At 37.4% G+C, this 22,627-nt stretch overlaps 1 protein-coding gene across 1 annotated transcript in view; it reads right to left on the reverse strand.

The window, feature by feature from the left end:
• LOC150103771 (carnitine O-acetyltransferase-like) overlaps positions 1-22,627 on the reverse strand; it is a 214,323-nt gene that overhangs the window by 19,099 nt on the left and 172,597 nt on the right. Inside the window, exons 10-12 of the mRNA XM_090396967.1 lie at positions 21,418-21,540; positions 4,330-4,452; positions 3,935-4,133 (exon numbers count right to left, since the gene is read on the reverse strand). Of these exons, the coding sequence (XP_090253093.1) occupies positions 3,935-4,133; positions 4,330-4,452; positions 21,418-21,540 (445 nt within the window). The remainder of the gene's footprint in view (positions 1-3,934; positions 4,134-4,329; positions 4,453-21,417; positions 21,541-22,627) is intronic.

A 22,627-nucleotide genomic window follows, 5' to 3' on the forward strand; every position in this document is an offset into this window, starting at 1 on the left:
GTTATTGCTGACCTTCATACCATATCTATTACAACAGTTATTCAATTTAGTCAGAGAATCTTGCAAACTTGTAGCAGATTTATTTAGAAGAATAACATCGTCCGCATAAAGCAAAGAGCTGACATTAACATCTCCAATTCTGATATCATGTTTAATACCACTTTCCTTCATAATGTGATCCATATAGATAATGAATAACAGAGGGGATAATGTACATCCTTGTCTCACACCAGATTTAACATTAAACCATCTTCCTGTACGTCCTTCAATTCTAACTTCTGATTTACAACTCAAATAAAGACTAAGTATTGCTTGATATAATGCCCCATTGACACCATATAATTGTAGCGTATTGAATAACTTTTCTCTTGGCACCTTGTCATATGCCTTTTCCAGATCGACAATACTTAAATACAGATCTTTGTTATATTCCCATGCTTTCTCAACTGTTTGTTGTAAAGTGAAGATCTGATCCTGACAGCCTCTATTTGGCCTGAATCCAGCTTGCTCTTCACCAAGCTTTTCTTCCACAATTCTTCTCAACTGTTTCTCAAGTATACTTGCATAGATCTTGCCAGGAACACTCAGTAGGGGAATACTACCTCTGTAATTCTCACATTCAGTTTTATTTCTCTTTTTATATATGTGTATTATTAGAGCTCTACTCCAATCATTGGGAATTCGTCCCTCTGTCCAGGCTTTCTGAACTATGCAGTGCAGCCACTGTAAGACTTTAATACCACCATATGCTCCACTCTCTAACTCACATATAATACTATTATTTGACTTTATGCCTTTCGTAATCTACTTAGTTTTACCCCCCCCCTTTCAAGGCCGTAAAGGATAGTCTCACACGTACTAGTAATGTAGACTTAGGAAAAGCCTCTGGCTGGGACCAAATCCTTAATCTATGTTGCTATAATTCAAATGTATTAATCTTTAAAAATTTATTTTTGTTAACGAATGCACTATTAAGGATTGTGTAAAAGAATTTTAAGCTTTTTAGTTACAATTGCTTGTGGTTCTACATTCAGTTATTCTAACATTATATCACAAATTTATTTCATTACAGTAGGTTACATACATTTCTAATTATATGTATTTTATGGCCCATGTAAAATCGATATGGGTGAAAAATATTTCTATTTTTCACCACAAGAGATTTTACATAAGTACACTTGATGTTAATAAGGCAATGGAATTTGACAGTATATCACCGCATGTTTTGAGGGAATGCTCTATGGAATTAATGGCACCTTTGGCACAACTGTTTAACATGAGTCTTGCAACAGGGCAATTCCCAAAGGAATGGAAGGTGAGAAAAATTGTCCACACTTTGGGGGACGATAAGACTAAGGCTACAAATTATAAGCCAGTATATGTGTCTGAGGTTGTTGTTAAGGTATTAGAGAAGCTGGTGAGGACTAGAATTCAGAAGTGGGTTGATAGTAGCAATATTCCTTATGATGGTCAGCATGGATTTATTAGGGAAAGGTCATGTTTCAGCAATCTGCTTACATATTACAACAATGGAAGCTTTATATGAAAGTGACATGCAGAACAACAAGATGACAAATTCACTTAATAAAGGAGATGCATATATAGTAGTGTACTTGAATTTTTCAAAGGCTCTTGATAGACTGCCACACGACAAGTAGTAGCTAAACTAAAACAGATGGGATTATAAAGGGTGATTGCAAAGTCATGTAAACAAAAGTTTGAATTTGTACCAATTGTTTCCAAATCGTTATAATTATTGCTTAAACCACTAGATGTCACCATCATATTATTACAAACTATCAGAGATGCTGAATTCACTGTGATGTCTAGAGGTTGCTCTCAGTGCAGCTTTATTCATTGTGGAAGCAAAATGTCTTTTTCCCAGCTGCAAAGAGTTTTCATTTTCGAAAGTTATTTCACTAATCATTCTTACGCATGTATTGACAAGGAATTTTGCAAGAAATATCCAGGTACAGCAGTCCCTCAGAAGTTGATAACAAGACTAATGCAGCGTTTTGGGAAACTGGATCTATTGCAGATAGGAATTGCTCCAGAAGACCCTCCATTTTGCTGATAATAAAATGGATAAGATAAAGAGAGTCCTGCAGCAGTCAACAAAAAGCCTTAGGAAACTTGCCATGTAATTATTGATGTCATACAGTAGTGTTCAGAAAGCTGCAAGATTGTTAGACCTTCATCCATATTGTGTACACTCAATCCATGAACTGAAGGATCCAGATAAAGGCAAATGAATAATCTTCTGCAGATGGTTACACTCATTTCTTGAAGAACATAGTATAGAGATGCTTGATATAGTTTTCTTCAGTGATGAGGCTTGGTTTCATCTCAGTGGGTATGTGAACAGTCAAAACAATAGGATTTGGTCATGTGAAAATCCACATGCTTTTCATGAAAAAGTTTTGAATTCTCAAAAAATTGGAGTTTGGTGTGCAGTATCATGTCACCATATAGTGGGATCCATTTTCTTTGAAACAATGGTGAACAGTTCTGTCTACCAAGACATCATCACACAGTTCATGGCACTCCTTGATGTCAGCGAACACCATTGTGGGTTCTAGCAAGTCAGTGCCATGTGCCACACTTCAAATAGTACTGTATATTTTTTGCAATAATTTTTCTGTCTGATCTCAAAAGAATTGTGGCCTCCAAGATCACCAGATATTTTCCTTTGAGGATATCTCAAAGGTGTTGTTTATCAGAATAATCCTCACACACTGGAAGAACCAAAAATGAACATTTCAACAGCAACTGAAAACATCATTGTGCAGGTGCTTCACAAGGTGGCATCAAACCTGGTAAAAAGAACGCGAATTTGGATTCCCAAAGGAGGTGGCCACTTTCAACATGTGTTATGATGAAGTTCCTATTTGTCTTTTTATAAAGGTCAGATTATAACCTGTACCACGGAATACATTGCCTGATGGAGTGGTGGGAGCGAGAACAGTCAATGAGTTTAAAGAGTGGTATGATAGACTTTGTGTTTCTTAGGGGGGACCTCCCCTCGATGAGTCTTGACAGACTTTATGTTCTAAGGAAGGACCTCCCACGATGAGTCTTTTGACTCATCGTGGTTATTGATGGACAGCATGGATTTGCTAAATGGAGGTCATGTTTTAGTAATCTACTTACTTATTACAATAAAGTGACTGCTTCCTTGGACAGAGGAGAAGGATACACAGTGATATACTTGGATTTCGCAAAAGCTTTTGATAAAGTACCTCATGATAAATTGATAGTCAAACTGGAGCAGATGGGGTTGGATATTAGATTGGTGCATTGGAGATTGGCTGTCTGATAGGTATCAACTGGTTGTGTATGGGGGAGCGATGTCAAGGAAAAGGAAAGTCACTAGCGGAGTCCCTCAGGGATCTGTTTTAGCGCCATTACTGTTTAACTTGTATGTTAATGATATAGGTGAAGATTTGGATGGAGATATTCAGTTGTTTGCAGATGATGCAAAGTTGGGATGAACCATGAAGTGTAGTGAAGATATTGTAGCCTTACAAGAAGACTTGAATAAATTGAGGGCACGGAAATGGGGATGTGAGTTCAATGTTGCAAAATGTAAGGTTTTAAAATTTGGAAAACAAAGATGCAATGCAGAATTTATGCTTGGTGAGGATATACTGTTGGAGGTGGAAGAAATAAAAGATCTGGGGGTGATAGTGGATAAGGATCTGAAATTTAGGGGACACATCGGCAAAATTGTGAAGACAATTTTGGCGGTGTTCAAGTATGATAGACTGGGTCTCCTGTGATGAGTCTGAAGACTCATCACAGGAGACCCAGTTTATATTATGCTGACACAAAAGGTGCCTGCATAATAATAATGTATCGTATTAGAGTATGGTGACCAGTTCTGCAATTCAAATAAAAAAATTACAGACATACATATAAAAATATGATTTCTTACTTGTTTAATTTGTTCTCTATGCACGGTAACTGCAGCATGGAGACTTTTCAGCTTGTCAGACTGAGAAGATTTCTGATCCAACATTGTGTTACAAAACTGTAGTGCTTCCTTTGTAGTGACACGAAGATAGCCCAGTCTTCCATGAAGAAATTTTCTCATGGTATTTGACTCAAATTGTGCACCTTTGAGCCCAAGAAGTCTAAAGAATTGATTAGCAATATGGTTTTATATCACAAGAAAATACAATTGTAAATGATGAATGAAATGTATTTTATTAAAGAATTAAAAAATATTAATTTTTTTTATTCCTTTTATAAGGGATAAAAAATGGACTTGTATTTTTTATGTGGAAATAAAAGTAAAAATTTATCTATAATTAAAAATATGATATTTACTTGTAAAATGTTAAATGAACAGCCATCTGAGCAAATCCATCAGCAGCAAACTTGTGGTGTTTTATCCAATCTCTTCCAAACTCTGAGAATGGTAGACAAATGAAGTCCATATCTTTAACGGTACTGCAAAAGTTAAAATATAACATAAATTAAAGATGCCAAGAAATTATATTCTTTTTTTAATCCTTTATCCAAGTGTAAACAAACAAAGTTTGCATGTGATGTATCTTCACAACTGGGTTATTTGCATATAGAGGCTAATGACTTCGCATCAATTGCCTTAATATTCCATAATGCCAAACACACATCATTTAGGGTGTGTCAAAACTGGTCTGGGTAGTGATGATCTCTTCCATAATGCATAGCATTATACACATCTGATAGGATATGTGCTTTGCATTATAGGATACTGATGCAATTGATGTGAAGTCATTAGCCTCTATATACAAGTAGCCCAGTTGTGAAGATACTCCATGTGCAAACTTAAATTTGCTTACACTTGAAAAAAGGATTAAATGAAGAATATAATTTCTTGGCATCTTTAATTTATAGTATAACCAAGTTTAATGTACAGTATAGTATATTTTAAGTGTTGAAAATTAGTTCAACACTTAAAATATAACATCTGAAAATATTATATTAATTTTATGATGAGACCTTAAAGGAGTCACAAGACTCATCACCTATCTAACACAATTGTATGTCAGAAATTTATTTACCATTTCTGAAGCTATCATAGTCTGCATACCAAAAACTCTCAAGTGAAAAAAACCTATTCCTCACTCTTATTCTCACACCCTCCCTAATCAACATTTAGTTATGACCTCTTGTTCTTCACTCCCTCTCTCTCTCTCTCTCTCTCCCCCTCCTCACCAAATAATCTCTTCCAGTAAAATCTTCTCACTAACTTAAATCACTATATCACAAGTACTTATCTATCGAGCTCTGCAGATGACATTCTACACACATCTGAAGTTGTGTATTTTCTTTCTTTCTGTTATAACTCTTTCCAATGTCAACATAATAATAATAAAAGGAGACCATGCTTAGTAACGATAGTGATGAGCTGAGCAGAAGAGCAGCAATACTGAATCGCATAATAGCCAGAATGTGTGAGAAGAGAGGATTTGAATATGCGGATGCTTGGAGGGCGTTTGAGGACAAAAGAGAACTGTATGCTAGAGACTGCTTGCATTTGAATGAGGAAGAATGAAGGCACCTGGAAAGATTGCTGTTTTCTGAACAAGTCACTGTGTCAATGCAGGGAAACTAGGATTCCCAGGGTGGATGGTAGCAGGGGTGGCAACTTGTGGGAATGGGTGGTAGGGGAAAGGGGACGACATCAGGTAACATTGAGCCCAGGGGGGGTCGAGAGGGGACAATGATAGTTATAGAAGCAGTGACATTTTTATGCTCTATACTAATGCCAGGAGTATCCGAAATAAAGGAGATGAATTGGTGGCGCTGATTGCATCAACCTGGCCAGAGATTATTGAGATCTCTGAGACGTGGTTGACAGAGGATGATATAATAACCGGAATTGAAGTGGCAGGGTACTGCATTTTTCGGCAGGATAGGAAAGGAAAACGTGGTGGTGGAGTAATGCTTATGATAAGTGATGACTTATGTCCTCTAAGAGTGGAGACTTTGGAAAGCAGTGACACAGCCTCCACCACATATGGTGTGAGGTAGAAGTGGCCAAGACAGGATATTTAGTGGGGTGTTGCTATAAACCAGGGAGCACAGAGGGTGGGGAGCATGAGATGTTCAGACAGGTGAGCTTGGCAAGTGCAATAAAATGATTGTTATGGGAGATTTTAACTACAGCAATATAAGTTGGGAAGAGGAAACTGCATAGTAGTAGTAAGCAAATGGAATTTCTGGAATTCTTGAGGGACAAATGTCTTAGGCAGCATGTAATAGAGGGAACAAGAGGTTCAAGAGTTTGGATTTGATCATAGCATCAGAAGAGCTGATAAAAAGTGAGATGGCATCTCTCCCGCCAGTTGGAGAGCGTAACCATGTGGTTTTGACTTGGAAGATGAATAGACATGCAGATGTATCAAAGAAAAGGGAACGTATGTGGAATTATAAGGTGGGTGATTATAATAGTCTTAGGTATCAACTGGGGACAGTTCCATGGAGGGCAGAATTGGAAGGCCAGGATATCATTAGTACTTGGAAAATTGTGAAAGAATACTTAAATATAAAGAGCTAATAAGCTTCATTTCGGCGATGTAAACAATATTTTAAATTAAGGGGATATAAAATCCACATTGTTTTAAAACCGAATAAGAAACTCAAAGATTGGAATCAGAGAGTTTCATGCCGAATATAGTAAACTATAAAGTATCGGCGATCACTAGCGTGAGCTAATGCAAGTGACCCTAGTACGTAGTACAATACCGGACAACTCGTTGCAAAGGTGGGGAAAGTTCAGATCGCTATTCTTGGGTATTTTCCATAATGTAAAAACACATTTCCTAGGAAATGTATGCTGTTATTACATTATGGAGGGAGGTCACTACCCAGACCAGTTTCAGCCTGTTTTGAGGCTTCATCAGTGAGTAGCTAGACCATAATACCAAAGTATATAGCGAAAAGAACTTATATACTCTGCTATACAAGTTTCCAAAGAGGTGCAACCATTAAGTTATTTAAATATAAAGAGCTAATAAGCTTCATTTCAGCGATATAAACAATATTTTAAATTAAGTTTCTTATTCTTTGAGTTTCTTATTCGGTTTTAAAACAATGTGGATTTTATATCCCCTTAATTTAAAATATTGTGAAAGAATATTTCTTAGCAGCAATAGTAAGCTGTATTCCATGGGTGAAGAAGCAGAAACAATTTGGTGTAAAGTGGATGACAAAAGATATCAAACAACAGGAATTGCAGTTGAAAAAAGAGATTATGGAAGATATAAGGAGATGGGTGGGGGATAGTTACATGAAGAATATAAGATGCAGGCCAATGGTGAGGAGGACAAAACTGGAATATGAGAAGAGATTGGCACTAAGATCCAAAGAAAATCCTAGAGAAGTTTTTAGCTATGTGGCCAGTAGGCAGAGAAATGATTGTGGATAAAAGGAAGAATGATGTTGCAGGATAAAAATGGGAATAGAGTGACTGATGCAGAGGACATAGTGGAGTTGTTCAATGAACACTTTATTGGAGTATTTCATCCTGGGGGAGGTTTTAATATTAGAGGGATAGGGCAGGTTCAGGGTTTAGAGGTGCAAGAGGAGAGTGTGTTCCAAATACTGAGTACTCTGAATACCACTAAAGCTGTTGGACTGAATGGTATTCCACCACAGGTTTTGAGAGAATGTGATAAAGAACTGACAGCTCCATTGACCTGGCTTTTCAATAAAAGTCTTGCTGCAGGAAAGGTACCCAGGGAATGCAAGGAAGGTAAGATAGTGCCACTGCATAAGGGCGGTAGCAGACTGGAAGTTTCTTATTATAGGCCTGTTTGTATGTCATGTAGTTGTTAAGGTCTTAGAGAAATCAGTAAGGGACTATATACAGCATTGGACAGATGAGGATAATGTTATCTGTGAGAATCAACATGAATTTTTTAAGGGTTGCACTTGCTTTAGTAATATGATTGCCTTTTATAATAAAGTGACAAGAGCAGTTGATGAGGGAAAGGCATATACTGCCATTTTTTTGGATTTTGCAGACATTTGACAGGGTGCCACATGATAAGCTGATATTTAAGTTGCAGCACATGGGTTTAAATGTCGGGTTAGTCAAATGGATTCAGGATTGGCTGACTGATAGGTATCAGAGAGTTGTGTATGGTGGGGCAATATCAAGGAAGCAGAATGTTACAATTGGGGTTCCACAGGGCTCAGTACTAGGACCTATATTGTTTAACCTTTATATCAATGATATTGTCAATGGATTGCAAGGGGACATTCAGTTCTTTGCAGATGATGTGAAGCTGGAAAGGGTTATCAGGAATAGTGCAGATGTGGCAGCCCTGCAAGAAGATTTGAATAAACTAGACAGATGGGCAAATGAATGGGGTGTGGGTTTAATGCAGCAAAATGTAAGGTCTTGAGGTTTGGAAAACATCGATGGGACACTGCATACTCTATGAGAGGAGTTATACTGAAGGAAGTAGAGGAGACAACAGATCTGGGGTTGATGATTGATATAAACCTGAAATTCAGGTGATATATTGCAAAGGGAGGGGTGAAGGTAACACAGAGAATTGCTGCAATAATGAGAAGGACACTGACCAGCAGAGATAAAAGTTATCATTCGTTGTATAAGACTCTGATCAGACCACACTTAGGCTATTGTTCTCAGATTTGGTCTCCAGGATTTGAAGGGGATAAATTAACTATGGAAAGGGTACAAAGGTGGATAACAAAGATGGTTTCAGGACTGTACAATGATAGTTATGAGGATCGGCTGAGGGAATGTGGACTGCAGAGTTTGGTAGATAGAAGAAGGAGAGGTGATATGATTGAGACTTTTAAACTGTTGAAAAGTGGTTACAGGGTTGTACTGGGGAGTTCTTTCACTTGGTTGAACAGCGGGAAGGAGTGATGACAAGAGGCCATCCCTGGAAGTTACAAAAGGAAACTGTGAGCAAGAGGGGTGAGTAGTGGTTTCTTTGCATGGAGGGTGGTTGAACAATGGAATGCATTGCCTGAGAGAGTGGTTGGAGCAAGAACAGTCAATGGGTTCAAGGAGTGGTATGATAGACTGTGTTTCCTAAAAATGACTTCCCAAGATGAGTCTTTTGACTCCATGGAGGCCTGGATAATAATAATAATAATAATAATAAACTAATATAAACATTTTAAATCCTGTTTAGGTGACAAAAAATCTAAAACAGATTGGTAAAACCAACAAAGTAAAAAAAAAAAATGTTCAATGTACAAACAAAAGGAACTGTTTTCCCTTGAAGAAATTATAAGTGTTTCCATGACTGTGTTTTTCCAACTCAGCATTCTCTCTTCTCAGTCAATATAGTGAAAGGGGAAAAAATGCCTCAGTTAAGTAGGCAACTCCTTAGTTAATAACTAGAATAAAATAACCCTTACCTGAAAACAATAGCAAGGGGGATGTGTAAAAATATTCCTTTTCTTACATAACTGAGACTTGTTTTATTTACTAAAAAAATTGCCACTAGAATACAAAACAATGCATATTAGCAGTGATTCAGATAATTTTCTCTGACTTAATCTACATACTCAGAAGAGTGTGTAGATTATCCTAGAAGAGGAAAGTCAATATCCCAGAAGATCTAAGTCACTAGTGGTGTGCCTCAGGGGTCTGTTTTAGGGCTGTTTAATCTGTATGTTAATGATATTGGCAAAGATTTGGATGGGAATATTTAGTTATTCAGTTGTTTTCAGATGATGCAAAGTTGGGATGAACTATGAAGAATAGGGAACATGTTGTGGCCTTACAAGAAGACTTGAATAAATCAAGTGAAGTGAATGGGTATGAAAATGGGGATGCAAGATCAATGTTGCAAAATGTAAGGTTTTAAAATTTAGGAAACAAAGAGGGGATGTAGAATTTATGCTTGGTGGGGATATATTATTGGTGGTGGAGGAAATAAGAGATCTTGGGTTGATAGTGGATAAGGATCTGAAATTTAGGGACACATTGCCAAATTTGTGAGGACAACGTAAAGAATTCTGGGAATGATGCAGAGGACACTGACTTGTAGAAGAAAGGAGATTCTTATTCTTGTATAAGGTTTTTATTAGATCACACATTGATTACTGTGCACAGATTTGGTCACCTCGTTTTCAAAAGGACGGAGTGATGCTGGAAAGGGTCCAGAGGTTACTGATTAAGGTATCTGATCTCTGGAATGTCGAATATGAGGAAAGGTTGAGAAAATGCAATTTTCAGAGTCTAATGGATAGGAGGAATAGGGGTGGTATGATAGAGATCTACAAGTAAGTAAGGGGTTGTTATAGGATCAATATTGGAGTGGTTTATAGAAAACGGCGGAAGATCAGAGGGACAAGCAGAGGTCATCGCTGGAAGCTGTATAAGGAGGGTGTGAGTAGGGGAGTGAGAAGCAGGTTTTTTGCATGTTTTTTGAGTTGTGAATGATTGGAATTCTTTGCTTGAGAGTGTGGTGTCTGCAGAGAATTTGTGTTTTAAGGCGCAGTATGATGAGATGTGTATGACAAAAGGAACTACTAGATGAGTCTTTGACTTAATGGGGTCTTGCAATAATAATAATGATGATAATAATATATCTCTCCTAGACTTAATTTACTGAACATATGAGCATCAGGTATTCTAATTGAGTATACAAAAATAAATTAATTAAGAATTTTGTGTGATGAGTGATATGATAGTGGAACATGATAGTGAAGCATGATAGTGGAACAGATAATGTTCACAAAAGGCAGAAAAATGTAAATGTCAGTGAAAATGCTAATGAAAGTGCAGTGGTACAGTACGCCCACACTTTAGAGAGCTGTCATTGGCAAACTGCCAAGAAGAGTCAATTCATGTTGAAGGGAGAAAGAAATAAGGCAATGTACGAATTGGTCACCAACATGCAAAATCCCATGGTTTATATGTAAAATTTTCTGACTGTTATACAAGCAAAATAGTTACCACTTTAAAAACTACAATGATAATAAAAGAGAAGTTAATTTTCTGACATGTAATAATAAACACTCATTCCACAATACAGATTGATTACCCCATTATCGGAATGGATTCTCCATGCGCAGAAGGGTCTTGTATCTCTGGGCGTATTATAGAAGGTCAAAAGAAAACAAAGAGGACAGTATGAAAAACACCACAGAGTTCTGTTCTGGGGCCACTGTTTATTTTAAGTATGAATGATATAGTTTAGGGTGTGAAAGGAGATATTCAGAAGTTTGCTGATGATATTAAATTTGGAAGAGCAATGACAGTAAGTTGTAATGAGATGTTGTTGTTGGAAGAGGTTGCAAAGCTTGGTAGATAGTAGGAGGAGTAATACAATTGAGACATAAGTTAGCGAGAGGAGCTATTAGATAGATATCAGAATTACTGCACAGAGTGCAGTAATTTCCCTGTATCTGGACATAAATTAGCATTAATAAGACTTGGCTGGTGATGGGAAAATGAGGTCATCCCTGGAAACTGTACAAAGCTCAGGTGAGTAAGGAAGTGAAAATATTTTTTTTGAATGGTGGGTGGTGAATGAGTGGAAGAATACTCAAAGAATGCATTGCCAGAATGAGTGGTGATGCTCAAATATGCTGTAATGCTGAATGTCTTTGGTGTAAGGTATGATAATTATTGAGGTCTGTGTGTTTGACCTCCCACAGAAACATCAGACGAGTAGTGAGTTGAGAAGAGAAAGGAATATATAACAAAGTGAGAGAAGGAGAATAATGATAAAGTGTTTTTATATAAGAGCAATACTTAACAAGAACATAACCAAATCATGTTTCCCAGGTGCAAGAATGAATGATATTAGCAAGGCTGTCAGAATGTAAAGAAGAAAAGTGAAAAAGTGAAAGTGAAAGGTAAAAAAGTATGTTATGAGAAAATATATGAAAAATAATTGGAAATTATTGCAAGAAGCAAAAAAGAAGAGTGAGTAAAGATTGTATGTTGCTCTTGTGTGAAGAGGTGAGCTGAGGAGGAGGACCATGATTGTAAATGAGTTAAATCAGTAACCAATTTATTAATAAATAAATTTACATATTAAAAAATTTCTTTCTTAAAAATATTTCACCCTCACCACGAACAAACACCAATAATAAAAGTTTGGTATCTCACAGAAATAACGCATGCAAGCATACGATACTGCCCAAACAAGCAATGTTGGAATCACTTGTAACGTGCAATGTGAAGCGTAAATGAATATTGGCAAGTCTAGCTGCAATTGGCGCGATAATTCTCACGCTGCGTTAGATCGCAGTGCATTTGTTTCATGTAACGATAATTGAAAAAATATAATTCTTTTCATATTTTCAACAGTGACAGTTGTCATAATTCAGCCTTGTATCTATAATAAATAAATAATTATATGTTATTTTAACAAAATAAAATAAGCTTTACAAAAAATAGTTCACCCTCACCACGAACACGCACCAATAATAAAAGTTTTGTATCTCACAGAAATAAAGCGTGCAAGTATACGATACACTGCCCAAACGAGCAGTGTCGAAATCACTTGTAACATGCAATGAGAAGCACAAACGAATATCTGTGAGTCTAGATGCAATTGGCCAAATGTGATAATTCTGACACTGAGTTAGATCACAGTGCATTTGTTTCATAATCTAAAGCATTAATTGAACAATTCCAATTATTAACTATTCAATCAATGTCAAAATATAAGCTGTAACCTTTAGCATGTTGTATTGCATTTATATAACGTTGTAAGCATTGTCATTATTTATAAACACAAACAAAATTTAATTTTTTCATTTTTTCCTTGGGGGTGCTGCAGTGTCGTAGTGCTTATGTACAAGCCACCACTAAATGGTACACAGTTTGTTAACCTGTGGAGTGAATTTAATGGATGTGGAGTTAGGTATCTGGAGAAAGAGTTGTTCACAAAGGAGTGTGGAAGTGAATGGTCAGGTAAACTACAACTCTTAGGGAGGATACAGGTGAGTGTATGGATAGAATGTGTGAGAGACAAGTGAGGGTGAGAATGACCAAAAGATGCTAAATGTAGTCTGTCAGGACATGAATTCAAATGGAGTAATCACTACAAGTGTAAAGGTAGTCGTGAACCTAAGAGAAATCTACCAATGCAAGAAGCAACAAGAATAAGAGGAAACATATAGGAATAGAGGAATAGGAGGTTATCAGGATGAACAGTGATGTGGAAAGCAGTGCATTTGAGGAGTTTGATGTGAAAAGAAGCGAAAAGGATAACATAGCAGTTGGTTGCTACTGTAGACTGGGGGAAGATGCAAGGGATGACGTGGATGACCTGCATCAGCAAATTAGTATGATGAGTGCAGGCCAAGTAAATATTATAATGGACTTCAGCTACAGGTATGTAGACTGGAAGAAGGAAAGATCACATAGCAAAAGGAAATGGAATTTAATACACCTAGTAATTACTTTGGATTTGAGAGCGCTGTATCTGTTAACAGCATCAGAGGATCTCTCCACTGCCAAGGTATCTTCATTTGCCTCTAATTAGAGAAAAAGAGAGCAAGAGCATGTAGTCTTGTCTTGGATGGTTCCCAAACATGTTGAATTTTTCATTCATGAAGGGATATATGTGGAATGAAGGCAATGTGACAAAAGAAAAATCTTCAAGGGAAGGATGTCATCCCTGCATGAGAGATGGTAAAGAGATGTCTGAAGAAAGCAACATCAGACTGTACCCAAGGTGAGAAGGGTAAATCAAATAGAAGTCAGATGGATGAGCAGTACTATTAAGCAGGAGCTGCAAAAGTAGAAAATGCTATGGAGGGTATGTAAGGAGAAAGGTGATTAGCAAACTCATGAGAGTACAAGGCACATGCAAAAAGGGTGGCCAGCATGGAAAAGAAGGCAAAATAGATTATGAAAGAAAATCAGCCAAACAGGCCTGACTATGAAGAAAGGATAACTTTAATGAAAGTTGGGAGGGAGGGAATGGGAACAGACAAATTAGTTGAGTTATCAAGTAACCGCTTTGCAAGGGTGGAATCCAGGTGGAAATGTTACAGCAAAAGATATGATAGGAACTAATATGCAAATAGAGGTAGATGAAATGGAGATTATTATTATTATTATTATTAGGGGTATCTCCATGGAGTCAGTAGACTCATCGCAGGAGACCCAAACTATCAAAACAATATCTATCATATCTGCTCTTGAATTCATTTACAGATGAAGAACTCACAACTGAGTCAGGCAATGTATTCCACTCGTTCACCACCCTGCAGGTGAAAAACCTCATTCTCACACCCTTGTTAACCACACTTTTCCTTAATTTCCAGGGATGACCTCTTGTTCTTCCATCACTATCACACAGCTGAAACATTCCCCCTGCATCAATCTTATAAAAGCCTTTTAGTAATTTAAATGTTTCTATCATATCCCCTCTTCTCTACCTATCAACCAACCTCTGCAATCCACAAGCTCTCAATCTATCAATGTAGGGAGCATTTTTTACATCACTCACCAACTTAGTCACTCTCCTCTGAACCCTTTCCACAAACTCCTCATCTCCAAGGAATCCAGATGACCAGACTTGAGCACAGTAATCCAAATGTGGAAGTATCAACGCTTTATAAAGGGGAATAATAATCTCTTTATCTGTGGATGTTAGTGTGTTCCTCAATAACCAAGTAATCCTATGTGCAATCTTGGACACCTTAGCAATGTATCCCCTGAACTTCATCTCCCTATCTACCAACACTCCTAGCCTCATCAATCTCTTGGGGTATACCATTCCATCAATGTAGTACACAGCTGGTAATAATCTTTTAATCCCAAAATGCATAACTTTACACTTTTCCACATTGAACTGACATCCATTTCCTTTTTCCCATTTTACCAGCTTATTTAAATCATCCTGCCACTGCAGAATCTCAATTTAAATATGGCCATCAGATTAGAGGGGAATATTGGCTGGCATATTACGAGAATATGCAAAAGAATGGCATTGTCTCTGACTAGGCTATTGAACCTCAGATAAGGTTCTAAAGGAATGAAAAGAAGGCAAAATAGCCATAAAGCTGACTTTAAGACATAGGTAGCAAATTATAGAGTAATCAGTATCTCGTTAATGGTGGTAAAGATATTGGATTAGCTGGTCTAAGACTTAAGTCAGGAATAGGTGGATAAGAATATGATACTCTTTGGAGACAGCATGGCTTTGTGAAGGCACAGCCTTCATAAAAATTAACTAATTTTTCATACCCTTCTCTAAGTATCCATCTTCCTCTTAAAGCATCCCATCCTCACTCAAGATTTACTTATACAGTTGACACCATCCTTTAGATCTTCCATTTCTCCAGTTACACTAAGTAATATCAAGTCCATCAACAAACTGGAAGATCTCCCAACATCTGTCTATTAAGGAAGAACACAAGAAATATATCTGCTGCCACAACTGTGATCAGTCAGATCTAGCTAACCATGCTTTGGACACACTGTACACAATTGTCAATTACAACAGAGAAACATACCATAGTAAATAACTGTCTAATTAAATTTTAAAAGACAAGTTTAGTATGTGAGCTGAAATATTCTATAGCATCCTCTTTGAAGAAGATGATGTGGTCAAAATATTTTGAACACAAAGTACAGTATATGAAAATGTATATATGAAATGAAATGTTCCATAGGACCATTTTTAAAAAATGCTATTAACATTAAAATACTTGAAGATTTTTACGTTATCAGACCTCCATGAAGTCAAAAGATATTTCAAGAGGTTATTACCATGGTCCCTCCTCTTCCCTCCTTGCTTCTTTCTTTCTTCTCTTCTTGCTCCTTCCCCCAAATGCTTAGAGTATTCGAGGGCTAGGGGTGAATCTTTCCTATTTTGCTGTGTCATTTCATCTTATGCAAACAGGGTAGTGCTAACAAACTATGCCAAGCAACAGTCTTCTTCTTTTTTCTTTCTTACAGCACCTAAGGATGTCCTATTGTTTACATTATCTCTATCTCTTCCCCTCTCTCTCTCTCTCTCTGAAAAGACCTGGGTTCATTTAGGATGCAAGGAATCTTTATCAGGGATTTTCATCTGAAGGTGAATTAGCCAGTCTCATATGGTGGCAGTAGGATTTCTCTCCAGGAAAGCTAGGTTTTCATCCCACAATAAAAGGCAAACTGGCCAGAACTCACTTTTCATAGACATAAGGGCCTCATAGCCTTAGTTGCTTTGGCCATAAATCCAGAAGAAACAAACTCCCCCTCCCGGTGTTAATCTGCTAGAGAAATCATGTCACCACATTATCCTGAGAAAAATGTATCATTGAAATTATACAGGCAAGTGAGTGGAGTTATCAGTTCAGTGTTGCAAACATACGGTTTTGAAGTTTGCAAGGCAAGAATGCAGAGTATACAGCTGGTCTGGTGAGGATATTTTGCAGGCAGTGGAGAAAATAAGCGATCAGGAAGTGATTGTAGACAAGTATCTGAAATTTCTGAGATGTATTGTTAAAATTGTGAGGACATCATAATAGATTAGAGCAGTAATGCACAGGATGATATTATTGAAGGAAATTAACAATCTGTACTTTTTTCTAATCAATATATATTAATTAGCCAAAAATTTCAATTAATACTTCCAATAATTTGGCATACCATCTTCAGGGATCAAAGAACAAATTGATATGTGCCTGCAGGACTATATAAGGTACGTATGACTGAAGCAGAAACAACAAAGGTAAGTCTAAAGCCCTACAATAACACCTCCCCCCCCTAATGGGATGGGTGTTTTTTGACTCTTGGACTAAAGTCCTCAGATAGTACTTCCCAGATTTGAGGCAGTTTATGCAAGGTTAGGGTAGTTCCTTAAGGCTCAGGATGATTCCAGGAACAATCTTTCATATTTGAATTTGTTTCTGTGGAGTAAGGTGGCCTTTTTCCATAGTCATCTTGTAGCAGGTGCCCAATGCATGGTTGGCAAGCATGAGTGACTATAGTGGAGGAATCGGATGTAGTCGTTGTGTTTGGCAATTCTGATGTTGGCTGTCTCTTGCCTGTTTGGCTATAATAGGGCAGCTAACAACTGCACTGCAAATTGATTTGACAGATAACAGATTAAATGAATGTGAAAGAAAATTGATGACAGAAAGCTAATAATAATGACAATGTAATGCAGTTATAGTTACTATTATAGTATCCTGAACACCCTGTGAAGGTACATATTATTATTATTATTATTACGGGCGACTCCAGGGAGTTCTTAGACTCATCGAGGGAGGCCCTAAACATCATGTCCACACAACTATTCGACATTCTCACAGTATCTACCATACCTTGCCTTGAACTCATTCACTGTCATAGCACCCACAACAGACTCTGGCAGCTTATTTCACTCATTTACCACTCTAAAAGTAAAGAACCCAGCTCTAACACCCTTGCTAACCACACTCTTGCCCAGCTTCCATAGATGTCCCCTAGTTCTCCCACCACCAGAAATCTCAAAAATATCCTCTGAATTAATCCTATAGAAACCCTTCAGCAATTTGAATGTCTCAATCATATCTCCCCTTTTCCGCCTATCAACCAATTTCTGCAATTACAGTTTCCCACAAATCTTCAACCTGTTCTCATAAGGTTCATTCCATAGACCTGCTATCATCTTGGTCACTCACCTCTGGATCCTCTCCACCTTCTCCCCATCAAGAAGAAACCTAGGTGCCCAAATCTGGGCACAGTAGTCGAGATGAGGTATTATCAAGGCTCAGTACAGAGGAACAATAACTTGCTTGTCTCTGCTCGTCAAAGTATTTTTCAGCAACAAAGTGATTTAATGAGCTGATTTAGCCACTTTTGCAATGTGTCCCCTAAACTTCATCTCCCTATCCACCAACACTCCCAAGTCCCTGGCTCGTCAATCTCCTGGAGTACAGCTCCACCAATGTATTATACTGCTGCTAATCTTTTCACCCCAAAATGTATAACCTTTCATTTTGTCACATTAAATTGACATCCATTCTCCTTAGCCCAGAACCCCAATCTATCCAAATCATCCTACAAAATTTTGACATCATGTGCATTCACTATTGCTCTACCCAACTTTGCATCATCAGCGAACAAAAACAGGCCGTCTTTGATTCTACTCCTGAATAAACTACTCTCTGATATCTCTCCATCAACCACCCACCTATCCATCTCACCAACCCTATATCCATTCCCATATGTTGTAGTTTATGGATTAGAATTCCATGTGGTATCCTGTCAAAGGCCTTAGCCAGGTCCAGCAGCATCACAATAAACCCATTACCCTTATCCAGTTCAGACGTCACTGTGTTATAAAACTTGAGAAAGTTACTGAGGCATAATCTACCATTCACAAAACCATGCTGTCTGCCGTACAGTATCTCATTTTCATCAATCCATTCCTGTATTTTCCCTTGACTACTTTCTCCAAGACCTTGACAACGACTCCTGATATGTTGAAAGTTTATTTTTCACTTGGTTAGAGTATAATAAATTTAGTTTAATCCTTTATCCAAGTGTGAGCAAACAAAGTTTGCACCTGAAAGTATCTTCAGGACTGGGTTAAGGTGGTACAACATCAGGGCAACTTGTTGCAAAGGTGGAGCAAGCTACCAACACTCCTATCTCAGTATCTCCTATAATGCAAAACACATCTCCTTGCGGATATGTCTATTGTTATGCATTAAGGGAAGGGCCACTACCCAGACTAGTTTCGACCTTTATTGAGGTCTCTTCAGTGAGCCAGGCCCAAGTGGAGATATCAGGCAGAAGCATTAGCAGGTCATCTCCACCTATAGGAATTGCCAATTGGTGTGCCACCCTTTTTTAATAATTTACTCTGGATTTAGAGAAAGATGTTAGGACCTTAACCCAGTCCTGAAGATACTTTCAGGCGCAAACTTTGTTTTGTTTACTCACACTTGGATAAAAGATTAAACTAAATTTATTATACTCTAACCAAGTGAAAAAAAAACTCTCAACATCTTTCTCTAAATCCAGAGTAAATTATTAAAAAAGGGTGGCACACCAATTGGCAATTCCTATAGGTGGAGATGACCTGCTAATGCTTCTGCCTGATATCTCCACTTGGGCCTGGCTCCCACTGAAGAGACCTCAATAAAGGTCGAAACTAGTCTGGGTAGTGGCCCTTCCCTTAATGCATAACATTAGACATATCCGCAAGGAGATGTGTTTTGCATTATAGGAGATACAGAGATAGGAGTGTTGGTAGCTTGCTCCACCTTTGCAATGAGTTGCCCTGGTGTTGTACCACCTTAACCCAGTCCTGAAGATACTTTCAGGTGCAAACTTTGTTTGCTCACACTTGGATAAAGGATTAAACTAAATTTATTATCCTGATATGTTGATCGGTTAGTAATTTGCAACAGGATCCTCCTTTATGCAGTGGAACTATTTTCCCCTCTTTCCACACCATCGGGACTAAACCAGACCCAAGACTCAGATTAAACAACATGGTCAAGGACTCTGATAATTCTTTAGCCGCTTCACGTAGACCTGTGCCAGTATACCATCCAATCCCACAGATGTATTCACATTAAGGTTCTGTAATAGACTATTCACCTCAACTTCATTCATCACAATTCCCATATATACTAATGGTTCCTTCATTCTTTGCAAGAGTATATCATCCAGGTGTCACCACCTGGATGATATACTCTTGCAAAGTGCTCACTCAGTAATTCCACTATATGGACTGATTCAGTGATCTCCTTACCATCGTCATTCCTTAAAATCATTTTGCCGTGTACAGTTTTTTTTTTGCTTGCAGCATATTGAAAGAACAGTTTGGGATTCTCTTTAGCTTGCATAGCTAGTTTCCTTTCATAATCTGCTTTTGCTATTCTTACCACACTCGTTATCCTTCTGGCCTGTGCTTTATACCGTTCGTGTGCCTGCAGGTAACCTTTCTCTTTAAATTCCCTCCACAGTTGTTTCTTTTTTTGGAGCTCAAGCTTAATGGTGTTATTCATCCATTTAACCCCTACTTGTTTTACTATTTGGACCCTAGGTATATAATCAGCCATAACCTCCTGTAAATGCTCCTTGACCACTTCCCATGCTCTATCAACATCCAGCCCCTGCAGTTGTACGTGCCATGGCACTGATCCAAGCAATCTCCTAAGCTTGTCATACTTGCCAGCACGGTAATTCCACATATACCCTGTCTTAATCGAAAATTCCACACCTTTAGCTACCTCCCAGGTCACCTCATGATCACTCTCACCAATAGGTGGCAACATGGTCATATTCATTACAGTCAAATTCTCAGATGCTATTACCAGGTCAAGCACTCTCAAACCCCTAGTATTTTCTATTACATGCTGTATCAGATAGTTATCCCTTAATAATTGAATAAAATCTATTTCCTTCCTCACATGTGTCCTCTCCTCCTTCCAATCAATGTTACCATAGTTGAAATCCCCCATAATAATTATCCTCCTTCCACTCATTTCATCAATTTGTTTATGCTTACTATCTCCACCCTCACCTCACCCAACTTCCTCACCTGGTCTATAGCAGCACCCAACTGTATATTTTGTTCTGATAGTCACAATCTCACACCCAATAGCCTCAAATGAGCTCTTTTCACTATCTTGCAATACAACTTCAATTCTCCTTGGCTGCAGTTCATCAGCTATCATCAATAACACTCCTTCCCCCCATTTTATTCTCTCTGTACAATATCAGGAAACAATAGGTAAGGATATGATAATGACAGATAGGTAAGGATATGATAATGACAGATAGGTAAGGATATGATAAAACATATTATATGTCAATACATATTAATCTCATCTCATCTTCTTTATACCCTCTTTTACCTTGCAGTTTCGAGAGTCCATTGATCATCAGACCTCAATCTGTTTACAGGATAAGGTGGTCAGCCCTATGCCCCAGTATATCCTATGGCCTGTAGTGTTAAGTTCTCAAGGCCAGTTTGCCTGCTTTGCAGGATGAAAAACCCCAGAATAAACTGAAGAAAAAACCCTGCTGTCCACGGCCAAGACTGGCTAACTTGGCTATGGCTAAGGAAGATCCTTCAGCTCTTCACGTCACCGACGGGAATCGAACCTAGGACACTCCTTCCCCAGGTATATGGTTGTGAAGTGCATAGCCACTAGGCTAACCACACGGACACATACATATTAATTTACAAGCAATATTTTCATTCAAAGTCTTTGCATCCTCAGTGCAGAAACCATTTCAAGAAAGTAGAACAGAATAATCATGCAAAAAAATTAAAAGTTAGAACAATTATTGTCTATCTTAACATGTGAGAGGAGAGCTTTGTTAGAACTACCATTAAAGTCTAATAAAAATGAAAGCAATTATATGTATTAAATTTTTTTTATTATTATTAAAAATAATAATAATCAAAGTAGTCCTACTGCATACACAATTGAATTTATCATAATTATAAATTTACAAGTAAAATAACAAACCTTACTAATTCTTGCCTGCCTTTGTCTAGTTGAGATAACAGTTCTTCTGACATTTTAAAGTGAATTAATCTGACGTGTGATTTATCTAATTCTTTGTTGTTCTCTGACACAGATGTTTTCTTCCTGTTTATATATATATATATATATATATATATATATATATATATATATATATATATATATATATATATATATATATATATAATAAGAATAAGAATAATAATAATGTCTTCAGACTGAATTACTGAAGTGAATATCATAAGTTCTATACATGTTTCCAATATGAATACATTCAAAGTTTAGTAAAACTACAAAGACAGATGTTTTTTATTACTATTATTATAACACATCTCCATTTTGTCAAGAGCCGATCACAGAAGGTCTAGCCTAAATGTTGCACCTGTTATACCACATCTTAAATTCATTCACAATTCTCACACTCATAACTCTCTAGCAATGCATTCACCTCATAGTGCAATTGGAAGAACAAAGGAACATTGCACCTTCTGATTGGAAAAGACCTTGGTTTAATTTTTTTGTTGTGATGAGAGGAAGTAGCAGGGATTTTTCTTTCAGAAACTTGGAGTTTTTATCCTGCATACAGGCAAATCAGCCATGAGAACACATACAACTGACAATTCACAGATAAAAAATACTGTTGTTGGGTGGGTAGACAGCACCATGTATGTAGCAAAGAAGAGTAGAGTGCACTCCCATGATGAGCCCTTGGGCTCCTTGGAGATGTCACATTGTAATTATTATTATTATTATTACAGACTCATCGTGAGAGGTTCATTCAAAGACAACATATCATATGGAATCTTAAAGTTCTTAACACTCCTTGCATTTACAACACATTCCATTCACTGACAATTTTCCATGTAAAAAATCTACTTCTCACACCCTTCTTCACCACACTTTTATATAACTCCAGGAATGACCTCTGGTTCTTCCCCTCTCACCTTCTACTCTTTTTATAATCCCCTCTGGATTAATTTGATAAAATCCTCTCACTAACTTAAACATCTCTATCACGGAGAAAGTTTATTTTTCACTTGGTTAGACTATAATAAATTTAGTTTAATCCATTATCCAAGTGTGAGCTACCAGTGGAGATACCAGGCAGAAGCATTAGCAAGGTCATCTCCACCAATTTCAGGGTGCAAACTTTGTTTGCCCACACTTGGATAAAGGATTAAACTAAATTTAT

The sequence above is a fragment of the Typopeltis vanoorti genome, chromosome 8, assembly GCF_054136105.1.
Source record: "Typopeltis vanoorti isolate ZY-2024b chromosome 8, IOZ_Tvanoo_1.0, whole genome shotgun sequence".
Taxonomy (NCBI): domain Eukaryota; kingdom Metazoa; phylum Arthropoda; class Arachnida; order Uropygi; family Thelyphonidae; genus Typopeltis; species Typopeltis vanoorti.